At 40.0% G+C, this 18,773-nt stretch overlaps 1 protein-coding gene across 2 annotated transcripts in view; it reads left to right on the forward strand.

The window, feature by feature from the left end:
- Window positions 1-18,363, forward strand: part of Rmnd1 (required for meiotic nuclear division 1 homolog) — a 43,708-nt gene extending 25,345 nt beyond the window's left edge. For both annotated transcript variants that reach the window (XM_026399963.2, XM_026399962.2), the window contains exons 9-12: window positions 741-817; window positions 6,174-6,294; window positions 17,632-17,748; window positions 18,160-18,363. In XM_026399963.2, coding sequence (XP_026255748.2) covers window positions 741-817; window positions 6,174-6,294; window positions 17,632-17,748; window positions 18,160-18,192 — 348 coding nt within the window. In that variant the 3' untranslated portion in view covers window positions 18,193-18,363. The remainder of the gene's footprint in view (window positions 1-740; window positions 818-6,173; window positions 6,295-17,631; window positions 17,749-18,159) is intronic.
- Window positions 18,364-18,773: the final 410 nt, after the last annotated feature.

The following is an 18,773-nucleotide window of genomic DNA, read 5'->3' on the forward strand; positions in this document are numbered from 1 at the left end:
GGGGACTTTCAGGACCAATCTAGCCAGGCATGATGGTACATACCTATAATCCCAGTGGTTTAGGAGGCCAAGAAAGAGGATGGCAAGTTTGAGGCCAACCTCTGCAACTTAGTGAGATCCTACTGAAATGAAAAAGGCAGGAGATGTAGTTCATGGTAAAGTGCCTCTGAGTTCAATTCCCAGTACTGGAATAAAAAAAAGAAAGAAAATAATCTATAGCAAAGGGAAATTTTTAAAAAGCATAAAATTTCTACTTAATAAGATTTTGAAATCTTGGGGTGAGTGTAGATGTCTATTTGGGAGACTGACATATAAGAGTTATATATGTAAATTTAAAATTTTGCTCCTTTAGAATTTGCTTGATGAATCTAATACTTACTGGAATCCTTCAGTATCCATGGGGGATTAGTTCGAGGGCCCAATCCCTACCCTCAATATACCAAAAACTATGGATGCTCATCTTTATGTTAAATGGCATAGTATTTCCATGTAACCCATGCATGTTCTCTTGTATACTTTAAATCATCTATAGATTATTTATAATACCTAATATAAATAAATGCTGTGTAAATAATTGTAATAGACTGTGCCATTTAGGGAACAGTGACAAGGAAAAATTGTCTGCATACTCAGTGCTGGTGTAATTTTTAAAAATACTTCTATTCTTTGTTAGTTGAATCCACAGGTGAAGAACCCACAGAAAAAGGGCTGACTGTGTGTGTTTCCCCCCTCCCAAATAGGCTTTAAAAGCTGGCAAGAAAGTGAAACTGTCTCATAAAGAAGTTATGCAGAAAATGGGTGAACTCTTTGCCCTAAGGTAAAATTTTCTTTTTGTAAATATAACATTTCATATGCTTAAAATATCAAGAAAACATTCCTGTATATTAAAGAGAAAACATTTAAGCCGGGCATGGTTTCACACGCCTGTAATCCCAGTGGCTCAGGAGGATGAGGCAAGAGGATTGCAAGTTCAAAGCCAGCCTCAGCAAAAGCGAGGCACTAAGCAACTCAGTGAGACCCTGTCTCTAAATAAAATACAAAATAGGGCTGGGGATGTGGCTCAGTGGTCAAGTGCCCCTGAATTCAATCCCTAGTATCAAAAACAGAGAAAAAAACACATTTGCCTTACAGCTATTTTTCTTTCACTGATTACTAGCATGGAGAACTCTTACCCATGAGAACCAAGCAGGCTGTATTAGGACTATACTGGAGGATAATCAGCATGTATAAGAGATTTTAATTGGTCTACATTAAACCATATCAAGGGCATAATAGATGCTCTTTGAAGGTAGGAAGATTCAGTCTAGAATTTGGTTAATGGGAATTCTCAGTAAAAATATATCATTGCATCCTGTTGCTAAATCACTTAATTGCTACTGAAAAGTTATATACCATATTTCATTGAATTTCAGTCACTATAAAATGCCATAGACAAGGAAAACCCTGCCACTTAAACTATAATAATGCTTTTTTATGTTTATATTTATTTCATACTGAAATGAAAAATTCAGGAGATATAAATGTCAAATGGATCCAGAATTCAGGAGATACACCACTTTTAGCCGAATTGTGGCTCAGTGGTAGAGCACTTGCCTAGCATGTGTGAAGCACTGGGTTTGATTCCTGGCCCCACATAAAAATAAAAATAAAGGTATTGTGTCCATCTACAACTAAGAAGAATTTTAAAAGATATATAACTTTCTTCCTCCATGAAAACAGAGTTATCTAGTTATAGAATTGTAGTAACCTAAGAGAATGATGGAATTTGTCTACATATTGAATCATTACCACATCATGTGTTCATACTGATAATGTTTTCGTAAACCTTTAGTGGTTAGGTAAAGAACTGGAAAAGAATGGCTGCCTTTTATTGTTTTTCTGTCTGTAAGAAAAAGTTTTCTATTTTGGCATTTTTTCATTTTTGTGTATGACAGTAGAATGTATTTTGGCAGAATATGCACACATAGAGTATAACTAATTCTATTTAGGTTCCCTCTCTTGTGGTCATACATGGTGTAGAATTACCCTGGTTTTTTATACAAATACAAGGTTAGGAAAGTTATGACCAATGAATTCTATTGTTTCCTATTCCCCTCTCCCTCCTTCCCTTTGTCTAATCCAGTGGACTTTTATTCTCCCCACCACCCTCCCTTGTTGTGGGTTAGCATCCACAAGTCAGAAATTTGGCTTTTGGTTCTATGAGATTGGTTTATTTCACTTAGCATGATATTCTCCAGTTCCATACATTTACCAGTAAATGCTATAATTTCATTCTTTATGTCGAGTAATATTCCGTTGGGTATATATAACACATTTTCTTTATCCATTCATCTGTTGAAGGATACCTAGTTTGTTTTCATAGCTTGGCTCTTGTGAGTTGAGTTGCTATAAACATTGATGTGACTGCGTCACTACAGTCCGATAATTTTAAGACCTTTGGATATACCGAGGAGTGGGATAACAGGGTCAAATGGTGGTTCCATTCCAAGTTTTCTAAGGAATCTCCATACTGCTTTCCATAGTGGTTGCACCAATTTGCAGTCCCACCAACAATGTATGAGAGTACCTTTCTCCCCACATCCTCACCAACATATACTGTTACTTGTATTCTTTATAACTGCCATTCCGACTGGAGTGAGATGGAATCTCAGTGTAGTTTTAATTTGCATCAACATTATAAAAATGGCCATAATACCAAAAGTACTATACAGATTTAATGCAATTCCTATAAAGATCCCAATGACGTTCTTCACAAAAATAGAAAAAACAATCATGAAGTTCATTTGGGAAAATAAGAGGCCCAGAATAGCCAGAGCAATTCTTAGCAAGAAAAGCAATGCAGGGGGCATCACAATACCAGACCTTAATTTATACTACAGAGCATGGCATTGGCACCAAAACAGACATGAAGACCAATAAAAGACACACAGACATACCCCCATAAATACAGTTATCTCATCTCAGATACAGGCACTATAACCGCACATTGGAGTAAAGATAGCCTTTCAACAAATGGTGCTGGGAAAACTGGAAATCCATATGTAATAGAATGAAATTGAACCCCTATCTCTCACCCTGCACAAAACTCAACTCTAAGTAGATCAAGGACCAGAGACCCCTGCAGTTACTAGAAGAAAAAATAGGCCAACTCACCAACCTGTCAGCTTGGGAACCAAATTCCTCAACAAGACTCCCTAAGGCCCAAGAAGTAAAATCAAGAATCAGTAAATGGAATGGTATCAAACTGAAAAGCTGCTTCACAGCAAAGGAAACAATCAAGAACATGTACAGAGATCCTGCAGAATGGGAGAACATCTGCCCCACCAGTACCACAGATAAGGCATAATTTCCAGGATATACAAAGAACTCAAAAATCTTAACACCAAAAAATTAATAACCCAATCAATAAATAGGCAAAGGAACTGAACAAACATTTCACAGAAGAAATATGAATGGTCAAAAAGTATGAAAAAAATGTTCAACATATCTAGCAATTATAATAATGCATTTTAATCTTAGAATTTAGATTTTACACACATAGCCCTTTAGTCTTATTTGATATGGATTCCCTCTTAAACATGCAGAAAGGAAGCATATTGGAAATAGTTCAAGGTAATGACAAATAAGTCACAACTGTCACATTTTAACAGACATCATCAATAATTTTAAGATACCTCCCATATTTACAGATGTTAAATGGAAAGGACTGTGTGCTAAAATTTATGAAATACAGTAATGTACATTCTAAATAAATGCCTGGCAATGTTTTCAGTTTAATTTTTTGTACTAGGGATTGATGTCAATGGTGCTTTACCACTGAGCTACACTCCCAGCCCTTTTTGAGACAGGGTCTCACTAAGTTGCTTGGGGCCTTGCTAAGTTGTTGAGGCTGGCCTCAAACTTGTGATCCTCCTGCCTCAGCCTCCTGAGTCGCTGAGATTACTGGCATACACCACCACACCTGGCTTCACTTTGTTTTATTCTTATAATTGTCCAAGGATATATGGAATGAAACATCCTGGATACTGCTTTTTTCTTATGTATTGAATTACCAGAGCTCCTTGTAAATGTTTACCCTAGGCTGCTGCTGCTTCTTAGATATTCTGCCTGGAGAGAAGTAGTTCAGTGTTTCATCATCCATGCATTTCTCTAGTTTAGGGACCCTAACTCAAGGTCATTCTTTAGGAGGAATCCCATGGCAGAAGTGGAAAAGCTGCATTCTTCTCTCTTGTTCTCTTAGTAATGCAGGCAGAAGCTGATGCTGCAAATTATAATATCAGACCTCAAAAGTAGCTGAGTTAGGTGATGCATGCCTATAATCCCAGCTACTTAGGAGGCTGAGGGAGGAGAATGACAAGTTGGAGGCCAGGCTGGGCAACTTAGCAAGACCCCATCCCCAAATAAAATAAAAAGGCCTAGCTATGTGGTTCAGTGGTAGAGTGCTTATCTATAATGGATAAAGGGCTTGGTTCAATCTGCAGTCCCACAAAATAAATAAATAAAGCCTCAAAAGTTAGAACTAAATATACTTAGATTTGTAAGTTTCTATAAGGCTTCCAGATGGGCACATACCTTTATTTTTTATTTATTTTCATGTAGTGCTGAGGATCCAACCCAGTGTCTCACACATGCTAGGTGAGCACTCTACCACTGAGGTCCATCCCCAGCGCTATAAGGCTGACTTTTCTGTCCAAAGTTTCCTTATTCTTAAAATAAAAGTGCATGTTTGTTAATAAAGGAAGGTGATGAATCTGAAAAGAAACATGGCAAGGTATATTGGGTGAAGTCACAACAGAAAAAAATCATTCACATTTAGTTTGATAGCATGTATGCGCAGGGAGCATCTATAAGGCCACATTGAAGTGTTCACAGGGTCCGTCATTGGAGAGAATAAAGGATTTGAGTCATGTATTTACGAGGGTTTACCACTATTTTTCTCAACTCCTCTCTAGGATATTTTCTTTTTTATAGTGAGCAACTATTTATGTGTAACTTTTACAACTTAAATCTTCATTTAGTTAAAAATTTTTAGTAAACTTAGACCTCTATACAAAACAGAAACTGAGAGGGAGAGAAAGAATGGATGTGTGAGTCTGCTTGTCCAGTGTTTGCATAATCACTGGAAGGATGCAGAGGAAACAGGTGGCCACCATAGGAAGTGGGAGGAGAGGAGAGCTGAAGGTAAGAATGGGGAAAGCTGTGTGGTGGCCACACTGTAGTCCCGCTCCTGAGGAGTCTGAGGCAGGAAGATTGCAAACTTACTACCAGCCTGGGCAACTTAGCCAGACCTCATCTCAAAATTAAAATTTTAAAAAGGGATGGGTGTGGCTCAGTGGTAAAATGAAGCCCAGGGTTCAGTCACCCTCCACACCCACAATTAAGAGTACTATTTGTCAATTTTACCTATACATATAAATGTATATACACATTTTTTTTCTTTTTGTACTGTGGATTGAACCCAGGGGCCCTTAACCACTGAGCAACATCTCCAGCTTTTGGTTGTTGTTGTTTGTTTGTTTGTTTTTTAAAGAGAGATTCTTGTTAAGTTACTCAAGATCTTGCTAAATTACTAAGGGACTCACTAAATTGCTGAGGATGGCTTTTTTGGGGGCAGGGTACCGGGGATGGAACTCAGGGTCACTCAGCCACTGAGCCACATCCCCAGCCCTCTTTGTATTTTATTAGAGACAGGGTCTCACTGAGTTGCTTAGTGCCTCGCTTTTGTTGAGGCTGGCTTTGAACTCTTGATCCTCCTGCCTCAGCCTCCCAAACTGCTAGGATTATGTGTGCCCATCCCAGCTGAAGATGGCTTTGAATTTGTGATGCTCCTGCCTCAGCCTCCCAAATTGCCAGAATGACAGGCTTATACCTGTCTATATTTTTAAAATTCTGAACTTTGTATTACCTATCCCTCCCAAATATGTGTGTGTATATTATAAGCTTTTTGTAATGAAAAAGAAACAACTTTAGAAATTGAAAACAGAATGTAATTAAAGACTGGATTAATTTGGTTGAGAATTTTAAAATTCTTTTTTCAGTGTTTAGATTTACGTTACAAGTATTTTGCAAATGTCAGCATTTTAAAATGTTCTCATATAGCACAATATAAGTATGAAATAGAAACACTGATTTTTAGTTCAAGATTAAAAGATTATAATTTTCCTTTTTTTAAGGCACCGTATAAACTTGAGTTCAGACTTCCTGATCACTCCTGATTTCTACTGGGACAGGGAAAACTTGGAGGAACTTTATGATAAAACTTGTCAATTCCTCAGCATTACTCGAAGAGTTAAGGTATGTTTGTACTTTGTACTTTTGTTAAGAGAAAAAATGTTGTTGCCTATAATTTGCATGACTGTGGCATTTAAATTAAGTGAACATGGTAACTGTTTTCAGGGATATATCTTCTTTAACTTCTGTTCAGATCTCTTCAAATGGCCCTTTTGTCCTCTTTACACTCACATTTCAACTTTTTGAGTCAGGATCTTTTTGCTTCAAAGATGAGATTTGTAGGAGTTTGAAGGCCTAACAGTGCATTAGGAAATTCTTGTCATGTTTAGGCAAGAGTTTGGGAAGTCCTGAATTATTAAGGAGACACTGAAAACAGAAATAAACTTAAGGAAAAATCCTGTATGATGAATCAAGCGACTGACGATCGCAGGCCAGAGGAGAGGACAAAAGTTGACTAATATTTGTCTGCAGGTGACAGGCAGAAAGGTGGCCAAACAAAGAAGAATCAGGGGAAGAGTAATAAACTAAATTTAAGAAGTGCTGAGATTAGATAAGAATAAGTTACCCAAAGAAAACTATCTCTGAGGTACTTAGAAGAGTGGAGGTAAAATGGAGAGGAGAAGGGATGGGGCGGGGGCGGGGGCGGGGCTGGGTGGTGGAGCTCTTGCCTAGCCCATGTGAGGCTCTGGGTTCGGTCCTCAGCACCACATAAAAATAAAAGTCTTGTGTCCATCCACAACTAAAAAATATTTTAAAAAAAGTGCCTGGAGAGGAGAGGCATCCTTCTCGAGGCCATTGTGGAGGTGGAAGCCGTGGAGTGTACTATGTGGCGAAGGAGCAAACAGAAAGTGGTGGTGCTACAGGTGCAGAGTTCTGTGACACTGTGTCACACACGTCAATCCATGTAGCCACAGGATCAAAATGCTTCACGTCTGCCTCAGGCACCCCTTCATACCCACACCAGCCTCCACCCGCCAGCTTCACCAGCTTCACCCCCTGGCAGTAGTAATAACAGTGTGTGACTTTTAAAATCAGCTTTTTTCACTGACCAGCACGTACTGCCTTTGAGAGCCTTCCATATTGTTGGGTATACCAATTCTGACTTCCTGAGGATTGCTGAGACTTTTTTAAAATTTTGTTTTATTGATGTTTTGAGCATATCTCCTCCCACATATATTCAGTGGCTATTATGGTCATTATACAGACAGCACAGTCTTCTGTTTCCACATTTTACCAGGTCAAATGAAGCATATAAACTTTACTTCCCACTATATCCCTCTTTCCCATATTTGTAAATCGTAACTATTCTTTTTCTCATTTTTTTCTGTAGATATTAAGAACTTAATCAGATAGTGTTATCATTTTTGCTTCAACCATCAAACGTAATTTTAAAAAACTCAGAAGAAAAGTTTGTTGTATTACTCATATTCTTATCTTTCTGTTCTTTCCCTTCCTTCTTATGTCCATAATTTCTTCATTTATTATTTCCTTCCTTTTCAAGAATTTTCTTTACCTGTAATCCCAGCGGCTTAGGAGGCTGAGGCAATAAGATCGAGAGTTCAAAGCCAGCCTCAGCAAAAGCAAGGCACAAGCAATTCAGTGAGACCCTGTCTCTAAATAAAATACAAAATAGGGCTGGGGATGTGGCTCAGTGGTTGAGTGCCCCTGAGTTCAATCCCCGGTACCAAAAAAAAAAAAGAGAGAGAGAGAGAGAATTTTCTTTAGCCACTTTTTAAAGATAAGTCTGCTGATACACATTTGCTTAGTTTTTGCATCCCCTCCATTAATTTTTCCTCCACTCCTGAAAGATCTTTTCACAAGGTACAGGATTTGGGGTTGATAATTCTTTTCTTACACCTGAAAAATGCTGGGTCACTTCCTCCTGGCCTCCCTGGCTTCTGACAGGAAATCTGCTGTCATTCTACAACTTGCACCTTAAATCTTTTACTATAGTCCAAGTCTTTTGAAGCTCTGTTCATTTTTTCCGATGCATTTTTCTCTCTGTCCTGCGGGTGGGGTAGTTTCTGTTGTTCCACCTGTAGGTTAACCCCTTCTTTCTTCTGTCATATTCATTTTCCTATTGAGGATGAATTTTTTATTTCATTGTATTTCACTTCTCAGTTCTAAAATTTCTGTTTCTTCTTTACACTTTCTGTTTTTCTACTGAGAGTGTCTGTTAACTGTCTTTTTTCATTCCCTCCAACTAATTTTAATACTTCCAGTTTCCTTCATTGCCACAAATGTTTATATTCTGTGGGTTTTGCTTGATATACAAGGTCCTCACTACTCTATTCCTTTTTCAGTCTTGTTTCCAATCACTCCCTACATTCACCTTGGTGTTCCATCAAAAAGTAATGACTTGTTGGGCATGGTTGTGCACACCTGTAATCCCAGTGCCTTGGGAAGCTGAAGCAGGAGTATCACAAGTTCAAGGCCAGCCTTAACAATTTAGTGAGATCCTATGTGAAGACAGTTTAAAGGGAGCAGGCTGGAGATGTGACTCAGTAGTTAAGCACCCCTGGGTTCAATCCTCAGCACGAAAAGAAAAGAAAAGAGAAGAGAAGGGGAGGGGAGGGGAGGGAAGGGAAGGGAGGAAGGAAAGAAAGAAAGAAATTACTTAGCTGGACATAGTAGCTCAATCTTATCATCCCAGTTACTTGGGAGACTAGGGCAGAAGGATGACAAATTCAAAGCCAGCCTCCACAATGACACCTTGTGTCAAAATATTTTTTTAAAGGCTCAGTGGTAGAGTGCATCTGGGTTCATTCCCCAGTACAGCAAGGAGAATAAAACTGCAAAACTCCTCCAAGGCTCATAGAATGCTATAGCAACCATGGCATCTACATTTTTTCCTCCCAGTCAGACACTGTTCCTTCCTTAACCACAATAAAAGAATCTACAGTTGTCACCCATCTTGGTATTCCTTATCTTCTAAGACAAGAAAATGGACATTATTGCCAATGTCAGGGAAAGATAACCATCCTAGCTATGTTGCTTCTAATGGCATAGAAATAGTGATCACAGACCCTGTAAGAATATAATTTCAGTGGACTCCATCAGTTTTAGATACCGTTGTCTAACAGAAACACAATTTTAGATACCATTGTCTAATAAAAACACAGATTTCACAATCTAGTTTTCTGGATACGTGAAAAACTTTGGATTTCGTGGTTGTGGACTATACGATCTAGAGGATATAAAAGAGATGCTAGGCCAGGTGCAATAGCACATGCCTGCAATCCCAGCAGCTCAGGAGGCTGAGACAGGATCGCAAATTCAAAGGCAGGCTCAGCAACAGCAAGATGCTAAGCAACTCAGTGAGACCCTGTTTCTAAATAAAATACAAAATAGGGCTGGGGATGTGGCTCAGTTGTCCAGTACCCTTGAGTTCAATCACCACTTCCTAAAAAAAACACAGATGCTAGGTTTATGAAGATAAAGTGTTCATATTGCTGTATAACAAGCAGTTTCCTCAAAACTTAAGTATCTGGAAACAATACTTATTATTCCGTACTTTTATAGGTCAGAATCTTTCATAAGGCTACAGTCATTGCAAGGATTGACTGAGGATTCACTTCCTCATTCACTCATGTGGTTGCTGCCTAGGTTCAGTTCCTCTTCAGGCTGTTGGCCTGAGACCCCAGTTCCTTAGCACAAAGGCTTCTCCATAGCAGCTTTCATCATAGTGAACAGTGAGAAGGCAGGAGACTGTCAGCAAGAGGGTGCTAGCAAGATCAGGAAGTCTCACATTGTCTTGTAGCCTCATCACAGGAAGGGCAGCCCATCACTTGAGCTGTGTTCTGTTTGTTAAATGTAAATCAACAGGCCTAGCTCACACTCCAGGGGAGGGGATGACCTAGAAGCAACACCAGGAGGTGGAAAATATTTGGGTGGCATCTCAGAAGTCTGCCTGCCATAATAGTTTTCAGAAAAAGATGGGGAAATTTTTAGAGGCCTACTTTATGAATGCTGACCCACATTATCTTCCTACTCACTATCAGTTACTTTAATGATTCCATCTTCAGGACCCTAGTAGACACAAGACCCCTGATTTGATCCTAAGCGCTTCCAAAAAAAAAGGATTAAAAATTATTATTTTTTTAATATTTATTTTTTAGTTGTAGTTGGACACAACACCTTTATTTCACTTGTCTATTTTTGTATGGGGTGCTGAGGATCGAACCCAGGGTCTTGCACGTGCGAGGCGAGCGCTCTACTGCTGAGCCACAGCCCCAGCCCTAAAAATTATTTTGATTTCATTTATTTTGAGATGAAGTTTCACTGTGTTATCAGGCTGACCTTGAACTTCTGGGCTCAAGCATTCCTGCCTCAGCCTCCTGAGTAGCTGAGACTATAGATGTATGCCACTTCTAAATGATGTAATTATTGAAATAAAGTCTACAATTGATTCACAACCCTAGTGATCAACTAAATCATAATCAAGATCAAGTACAAGTGTTAAAAATTACAGTATACACATTAGAGAGTACAAGAGGGCTGCCCAAGCCCACCCTTCTCTAATACGTGTTCCCATTCTTCCACTGTTAAGGCCAGTTTGAGATTGAGTTCCTCCAATAAAGAAATTAACAGTTATACCTCTGCTACACATTAACAGCTAGAAGAATCAAATGTTCTTCCAGTTTTGGGCTCCCAAGACCTGTGGAGGAAAGCCCTAAGCAGTGCCAATCCTTCATGGGTAGTTTTATCTGTATCTGCAAAATGTAAAATCTCCTATAAAGAGAAGTAAAACTGAACTTATTCACAAACACTACAGTCTTTTATGTTGAATATACCAAAGAATCCACAAAGAGCTGGGTACAGTGATACATAATTATAGTGACAGTAACTCAGGAGACTGAGCAGGAATATCACAAGTTCAAGGCCAGCCCAACACTAACAGTGAAGGTTTGGGCAAGGAAGATACTGAGCCTATGATCCAGAGGAAGAGAAGTGACAAGAATGCCTTTTAAGAGTTCGCTCAGATTCCTTACACTCAACATGAAACCCTCAGTGGAAGAAGAGTAATGTTAAAGAATCAATTACCTACTAAGAAGGAAAGGAAAACCCTGAGAATGTGCCACTGCATTGTCACCGCTAAACCAGAGGGAAGGATATGCCATAAAGGGTCCCTTTGAGCTTGCCCAGGGACAGAGTTCCTCTGAGTGGAAAAGATTCTTTGGTACCCACCATTGGAATGTTGGCTCAGCCGAGAGTGCAGGGAGCAGGGTCCACTCAGTCCCCAAATGTGAAGATTCCTGTTGAAAGTCAGTCCTGAGGCAGTTATTTTTTTTTTATTTTATATGAACTGTCTATATTAAGTATAATAACAGACTTGAGGAACATTGAGTACACAGGGAGGATACATATTATTGCACTGAACACTATAAACAAGTAAAAATATTTTGTTAGTTACATCTCTACAAAGCTGGGGGAGGGAGGGAGTAAAAAAAAAAAAAAAAAAAGCTACTTGTGTAGCTGGCATTTCTTAGGGCTTTTTCCACAGGTCTTGGGTACCCAAGTAAAGATCTATTTAATCTAGCACCATTAAAAAGTCTCTCTCATACCCTTTCAAGTTGGTGTGATTTAATTCATTCTGTGTCCTTGGGCCAACACTGTCCCTAACTGCATTTTGCCTGATGAGCCCAAATCTTTCCTAGAAGTTTTCCTGTGCTTTTTATTTCTGATAGAACCCTCCAGCTCAGCACTTCAGACTGTATCACAGTGGTCTGACTGCATGTCTGTCTCTAGAGCTATGCATTTCTTAAGGGAAGTTCTGTCCTTTGAGTCACTAGAGCATCAGAGCTCATAATAGGCTCCTGTATGAATGAAAGCATTTATGGAAAGACTTGGTTGAAGACTAGAAAGACAGTATTCCTTTCCTTATATTTTTCAAAGTGCCCAACATGCTCCAGAGTAGACATCAAAGAGTGGTCAGATAAGTGAAAGGTAGCCTTAAAATGCCTGTTTTACCGCCCTCACCACTAGCAAGTTAGTTGTTCACTACCCAGTCTCTCTCAGGCATCTCTCTGGTGTTAAATCTTCCACTTGAGTTAGGAAGCATTCCTATAAGTTCTCAAACTACATTTTCTCTTTTAAGTATTTTCTTGGCATCCCCACAAACAATCAAGACTAGTTGAATAGTGTGTAAGATTTAAAAGTGACTTGTGTTAGTCACATTTCGATCACTTTAACAGAAATACCTAAGATAATGAACTTACAAGGAGCACAGGTTTATTTTGGCTCACAGTCTGGGAGGTTTCAGTCCTTGATGGATTGGCCCCACTGGCCTGTAACGAAGCAGCACACCATGGTGGGAACATGTGGCAGAGCAAACCACTTACATCACAAGCTAGGGAGTCCTGTGGTTTAGATATGAGGTATCCCCCACAAACTCATGTGTGAGACCATGCAAGAAAGCTTCAGAGGTGAAATGACTGGGTTGAGAGAGACAGCCTAATGACTGCATTAATCCACTGATAGGGATTTACTGGGTGGTAACTGTAGGCAGGTCGAGTGTGGCTGGAGGAGCTGGGTTGATGGGTGCATGCATGCGGGGGGGGGGGGGGTTGGGGTGGGGGTGGCATATATTTTGTCCTTCTTGAGTGGAGCTCTCTCTACTCCTGAGTTGCTTTCTTCTGCCACACCCTTCTTAAGTGATGTTCTGCCTCACCTCTGGCCCAAAGTGGAACTGGCTGTCTATGAACTGAGACTTCTGAAACTGAGCACCAAATACATTTTTCCTCTTCCAATTGTTCTTGTCAGGTCTTTTGGCCACAGTGGGTGAAAAAGCTGACTACAACAGGAAGCATACTCCCGGTGACCTAAAGATCTTCTATTAAGCTCCACCTCTTAATGGTTCTACCATTTCTCAATAACTCCACCTGGAGATCAAGCCTTTAACGCAGTGGCCTTTCGGGGACAGCTCAACATTCTGTTGGCACCACAGCTAAATCAAAAGAAGAATGAATTTGGTTCTGGCCTTCAACAAGCCATTTGGTCTTTCAAGAAGACTAGGGGAAAGCTGGTCTTTATTTTTGTTTTTTCCCCCAAGATAAGTCTTGGGGAAATCAGGAGATGGTGCGTAAGATGTGCTGAAAAGCAGTCAAAAAACTTGAGGGCAGAGGTCAGGTCATTTCATTTGGTAATTGGATCACTGCAAGAAAATCTTCAGAGAGCAGTTAGAGCACTGTGGGGGAGGGGTACAGAAATCAGTTTGCAGCCAGTGCCATGTGCCATTTTATCAAATTGGTGTCCCTGTCACAGATGGTTCTCGTGCTACCTGCTCCATGAGCACTCCTTTTCATGACTTATACTCCACCTTTTCTTGTTAATTTTCAGGTATAACCCTAATCCCTTGTCTACCAAGTATTGCCCAGTTGCCTCCCAAATCTCACAGACCCTTTCCACATTTACATATCTTATAGCTTTCCTTCTAAATACAGGTGCATTTCTACTGTAATGTGAGCTTCTTGAGATCAGAGACTGATTATTTGCTTCCCAGTTTGGGCAAAGCTGTCACATACAGTAGGTTCTTGAATTTGTAGAATAGATCAGTATTGACATTTCAAAGTGAAACTCATTGTATTCTTCAGAAAAGATTGACCCATTCCTGTTTTCTATTTTAGCTACTGGCAGAACCATCAAGCCTCACCATCTAGTCAGTCAGTCAGAAAATTAAAGTCATCCGGGAGTGTTCTTTTTACGTCACCCTCCACTTCTCATCTGTCAGACCATCTCTCCATTCCTAACTAAGTATCACTCATTCGTTGGGAGATATTTATTGAAAGCCTAGGTGATAAGCCCTGGACTAGTGAACAACCGATAGGATTGCCATACCGATCCCAGCCTTGAGGTCCCCCCATAGTTAACATGTATCCCTCCTGTTGCTTGGCCTCCTCCCTCCCCTGGACTAGTCTAAGACCTTCTGCACCCTCGGTCCAGAAGGCAGAGACATATGGTCTCACTTGCCATTCTGCCTTCTTTCCTGTAGAACAGTGAATCTTAAAACAAGTATTTTAGGATGGGTGGGGGAAGGACTCTCTTTTAATAAAGCCTAGACATTATAGTGTGGCATATTTTCTGTTGCTGCTGTAACAAATTACCACAAGCTTACCATTTTACAGTTTCTTAGGTAAGAAACCTGACATAGATCTCATTGGACTAAAATCAAGGAGTTTGTAGGCCTTTCTTTCTTTCTGGAGGCTGCCTACATCCTGTGACTCAGCCCCTACTTCAGTCTAGCAGAGGCAAGTTGAGTCTTCCTTGCATTGTATCATTCTGAATTCTTCTACCTCTATTTCCACACTTAAAAGACCCCGTGATTACATTGGGCTCACCCAGATAACCTAGCCTTACCTGTCTTAAGGTCAGCTGATTAGCAATCTTAGTCTTATAATGTCCATGGGTTCTAGCAACAGCTGCGAATATCTATAGGATGGGGGGCATTATTCTACCTGTACTACTTGGGTTGAGTGCCTCTGAGAGTATATTTACCTGACTTCCAAGCACTTCTTCCAAGTTATGCACTGTCTAGATATGTTCCCTGTGTGCTGTTTCCTGTTTGAAATAAATGTCCCCTTTCTGCCACCACTCTTTCTTCCTGGCAACTGCCTGTTGAAGGCCTACTTCACATTGAGCACCCCCATGAAGCCTTCCATTCTTTTCTTCTTCATTTGCTTACGTGATACAAGTGCCTCTATAGCTAAATGAAATAGGAAGCATGTAGTAGCAGAAGCTCTTGATTGCACATTTCAACATGTTGTCAAATGCTTGGGTTAACTGGGTTTTGGAACCAACTTATATTTAATAGGATACTTGTACAGGTGAGTTATATACAAATCCTAAAGAATTAAATAAGTTGAGTGATGAGTTAGTGGAGGAAGAAGATGTTTATTTAGTCAAAGTTGAAATTAAGAAGGGTGAGTAGGTAATTTGAAGACAGAAGTAAACTTTAAGGATGAACATTTTGTAGGCCAAGATGAAATAATCAACAGAAAAAGGGAGGGAAGAAAGGGAAGGAGGTGGTCAAGTAAAAGGAAGGAAGGAAACACTGTTACAAATATTCAGATTAGAAATCACAGGTGACCATGAAGTCTATAGAGTGTGGGTGAATGTTACTGTTGTAGTTCACCACTGTAGAATCCATGAACAGGATGCACCAAGAGTTTTTTGTCAATTTTCACACCATGATTAGTCTCAATCCTCACTGGATAAACTTGCACTTCAGCATACTCCCATGAACGACACCCCCTCCCTTTTTCTTTTGTCACCAGGGATTGAACCCAGGGATACTTAACCACTGAGCCACATCCCCAGTCCTTTTTTGTATTTTATTTAGAGACAGGGTCTCAGTTGCTTAAGGCCTCAGCCTCCAGAGTCGCTGGGATTACAAGTATGCACTACCATGCCTGGCTCAAAACTATTTTGGAAAGTTTGTTCCTAGACTTTCCAGTTTTCAAACAAAGCACAGGGGGCTGGGGTTGTGGCTCACTGGTAGAGCGCTTACCTGGCACATGTGAGCGCTTACCTGGGTTCGATCGTCAGCACCACATAAAAATAAAGGCATGGTGTCCATCTACAACTAAAAAAAACCCCCAAAAAACAAAAAAGCACAAAGCAGAGATATTAAGCAGGTATATAACTTGCCAGTAGTCAGACAGGTTTTAAATTCAGTATTTTCTGTGAATCCCCAAAACCAGCAGATAATTCATCATACTACAGAACCTTTGCTGCTCAAGAGTAAAAAGTAGCACCAGGTAGTGGTGAGTAGGCAGGACATGTTTGGTATTGGGTTTTATTAGAAGGTAACCATTGTTTTTAACATCTTAAGGCCATGCTTTAAAAAAAAAAAAAAATGTTTTGTCGTTTTTTCTTAGTATTGGAGGCTGAATCCAGGGCAGCTTCACCACTTAACCACATTGCAGCCCTTTTTTTTTTAAATTTTGAGACAGGGTCTCAATTGCTTAGGCCTTGCTAAATTGCTAGGCTGGCCTTAAACTTATGATCCTTATGTATCAGCCTCCCAAATTGCTGGGATTACAAGGGTGTGCCACCAGGCCCAGCTAAATTTGTCTTTTAAAACTGCTAACCACCTAAGGATGATGGGCATGCCTGTAATCCCAGGGAATCAGGAGTCTGAGGCAGTATTGCAAATTCAAGGTTAGTCTTGGCAATTTAGTAAGACCCCATCTCAATAAAATTTTTAAAAGAGCCAGGGATCAATTGAGACAAGGTATATCTCCTTTAGAATAGTCATTATGAGACTTTGACCAGCCAGGTCATCACCCCTTGCCAGCCTGAAGTAGCCATAGGTGATGGATCTTTACCCCTCATCAACCCTTAAGATTAAGGGATCAAATTGGGGGGAGTTAGGGATTTGGGGTAGGGCTACATAATCTTAAAGGAAACACCCACAAGCCATTAAGATACAAAGTTTACAGTCATGCCCTGTAAAATGAAGGATAGTGCGGAAGAAAAACTGGAGTGAAATTCTCCAGCTCCACCCTGTCTCCACCTCTTGTCCAGCTCCTAGCACTGTCCCTCAATAACTATTAACACCCCACACCAAAGGGTTGCTCTCCCTCTGGAGACAGTCTGCATTCTCCCTCGTGTATTGCTTTCTTTGACCACAAAGGCATCTCTATTGAAAATGCCCCCCCACACCCCTTTACCCTTGAATGTGTCTTTCCTAAATAAACTTGTCTGTGCCTTTGGAGGAAAAAAAGGGAGTGGGGAGGTGCTGCTGGGGATGTAGCTCAGAAGAATGCGCTCTTTAATCTCCACTACCAAAACTAAAAACAACAAAAGGCAGCTACCAAAATCAAAGACTCAGAAACCTCATTTTTTATATCTTCTACAAAAATCTTAAGAAATAGCCAGGCACACATCAGTAATTCCAGCAACTAGGGAAGCTGAGGCTGGAAAACGGCAAATTCAAGGCCAGCCTGGGAAATTTAGCAAGAGCCCCCCCCCCCCGCATACAAAAAAAGGGGGGTAGGGGATGTGGCTCACTAGTAGAGCACCCTGGGTTCAATCCCCAAGGGGGATGGAAGAGCTTTACAAAGACTGGCATGCACACATTTCTTAAATCTGCATTACAAAATGCCTCTAGGAGACTGACTGGAAAGAATGGCTTCTTGACTTTGGGGAAGAGATGAGAAGTGGGAGGGTTTTTGTTTTGCAGTACTGTGCATAGAATCCAGGGGCCATTTTACTACTGAGCTACATCCCCAGCCCTTTTTGAGATAAGACCTAAGTTGTTGAGGCTGGTCTTTAACTTGCTGTCCTTAGCATTCAGACGCTGGAATTACATGGGTATACCACTGCGCCTGGCTTTATTTCTTAAAAATAAATAAATTTAAATTGTTTAAGTATGATAACCAAGATTTTTTTTTAATACAGGTCATGAATGAAAAACTTCAGCACTGCATGGAATTAACAGATCTAATGCGGAATCATCTGAATGAGAAGAGGGCACTGCGCTTGGAGTGGATGATCGTCATCCTCATCACCATCGAGGTGAATAGAAACTGTGGCACAATCATTTTCTACCTTTTTACAATGGAAGGGCCTAGGATAATAAAGACAATTTGAGATACAGAGTTATAGCAGGAAAGGGGATAACTTTTAATTACTAATTCTATTCACAAAAGGGGCTCAAGTTTCAAATGACTGATATTTTGCAATTGCATTAAGTGTAACTTTTGGAAAGGTCCTGCATTTTAAAGGTAGCATTTAGAAGTTCTAGTTGTGAATTTATTATGTATAGCCCAACATCAATTGACTGGGCCTCAGATTTGCAGCTTGGCATGTAGAAAGGCAAGTATTTACTCGAGGAGCGTTTTTCATTAATCATGATCCTGGAAGTCATTGTAGTTTGCAGCAATACATTTGTTTACTGTGGAGTTAATTTTTTTTTATCATCCTAAGGTAATGTTTGAGCTGGGACGAGTATTTTTCTGATCCTGTGATAACCAAAGAGAGATTCAAGAGATTCAAGTTCTGCAATCAAAAATGAACATTCACTACTGGGTGATCTCTTATTTAATAGATATTTAATTATTTCAAATATCAAGAAATTGTTACAATGGTCTTTTTCAGCTCTAAATATATTATTGCTTGAATAAAAATTAGGAAGAGTACAGTGTTTTGAGTCTGCATCAATGACAGTTCAAAAGGAAATTGTTTTTCCTCAGATTAAAGAACTCTGGATAACCTTAGCATCCAGGAAATCTCAGCAGATTCCCCTGGGTTTTTGGTATTGAACCCAGACTTTTTAACTACTGAGCTGCATCCCCAGCACTTTTTGAGACAGGGTCTCACCAAGTTGCTGAGGATTGTGCCACTGCAGGCACAATCATACTTCTTAAGTAGGCCTAGAATTTGAACACCACCCCTTCATCATGGCCTTGGCTAAAAAAACAGTACAGGATCTCAGGAGTATTAACATACATGGTATCAAGACAGGCTTTGATGGTAGAAACACATCATACCTATTTTAGATGATAATTTGAGTCAACTGCTCACTAGTATGTGTTCTTCCC

Source organism: Urocitellus parryii, chromosome 8 (genome assembly GCF_045843805.1).
Source record: "Urocitellus parryii isolate mUroPar1 chromosome 8, mUroPar1.hap1, whole genome shotgun sequence".
Classification (NCBI taxonomy): Eukaryota; Metazoa; Chordata; class Mammalia; order Rodentia; family Sciuridae; genus Urocitellus; species Urocitellus parryii.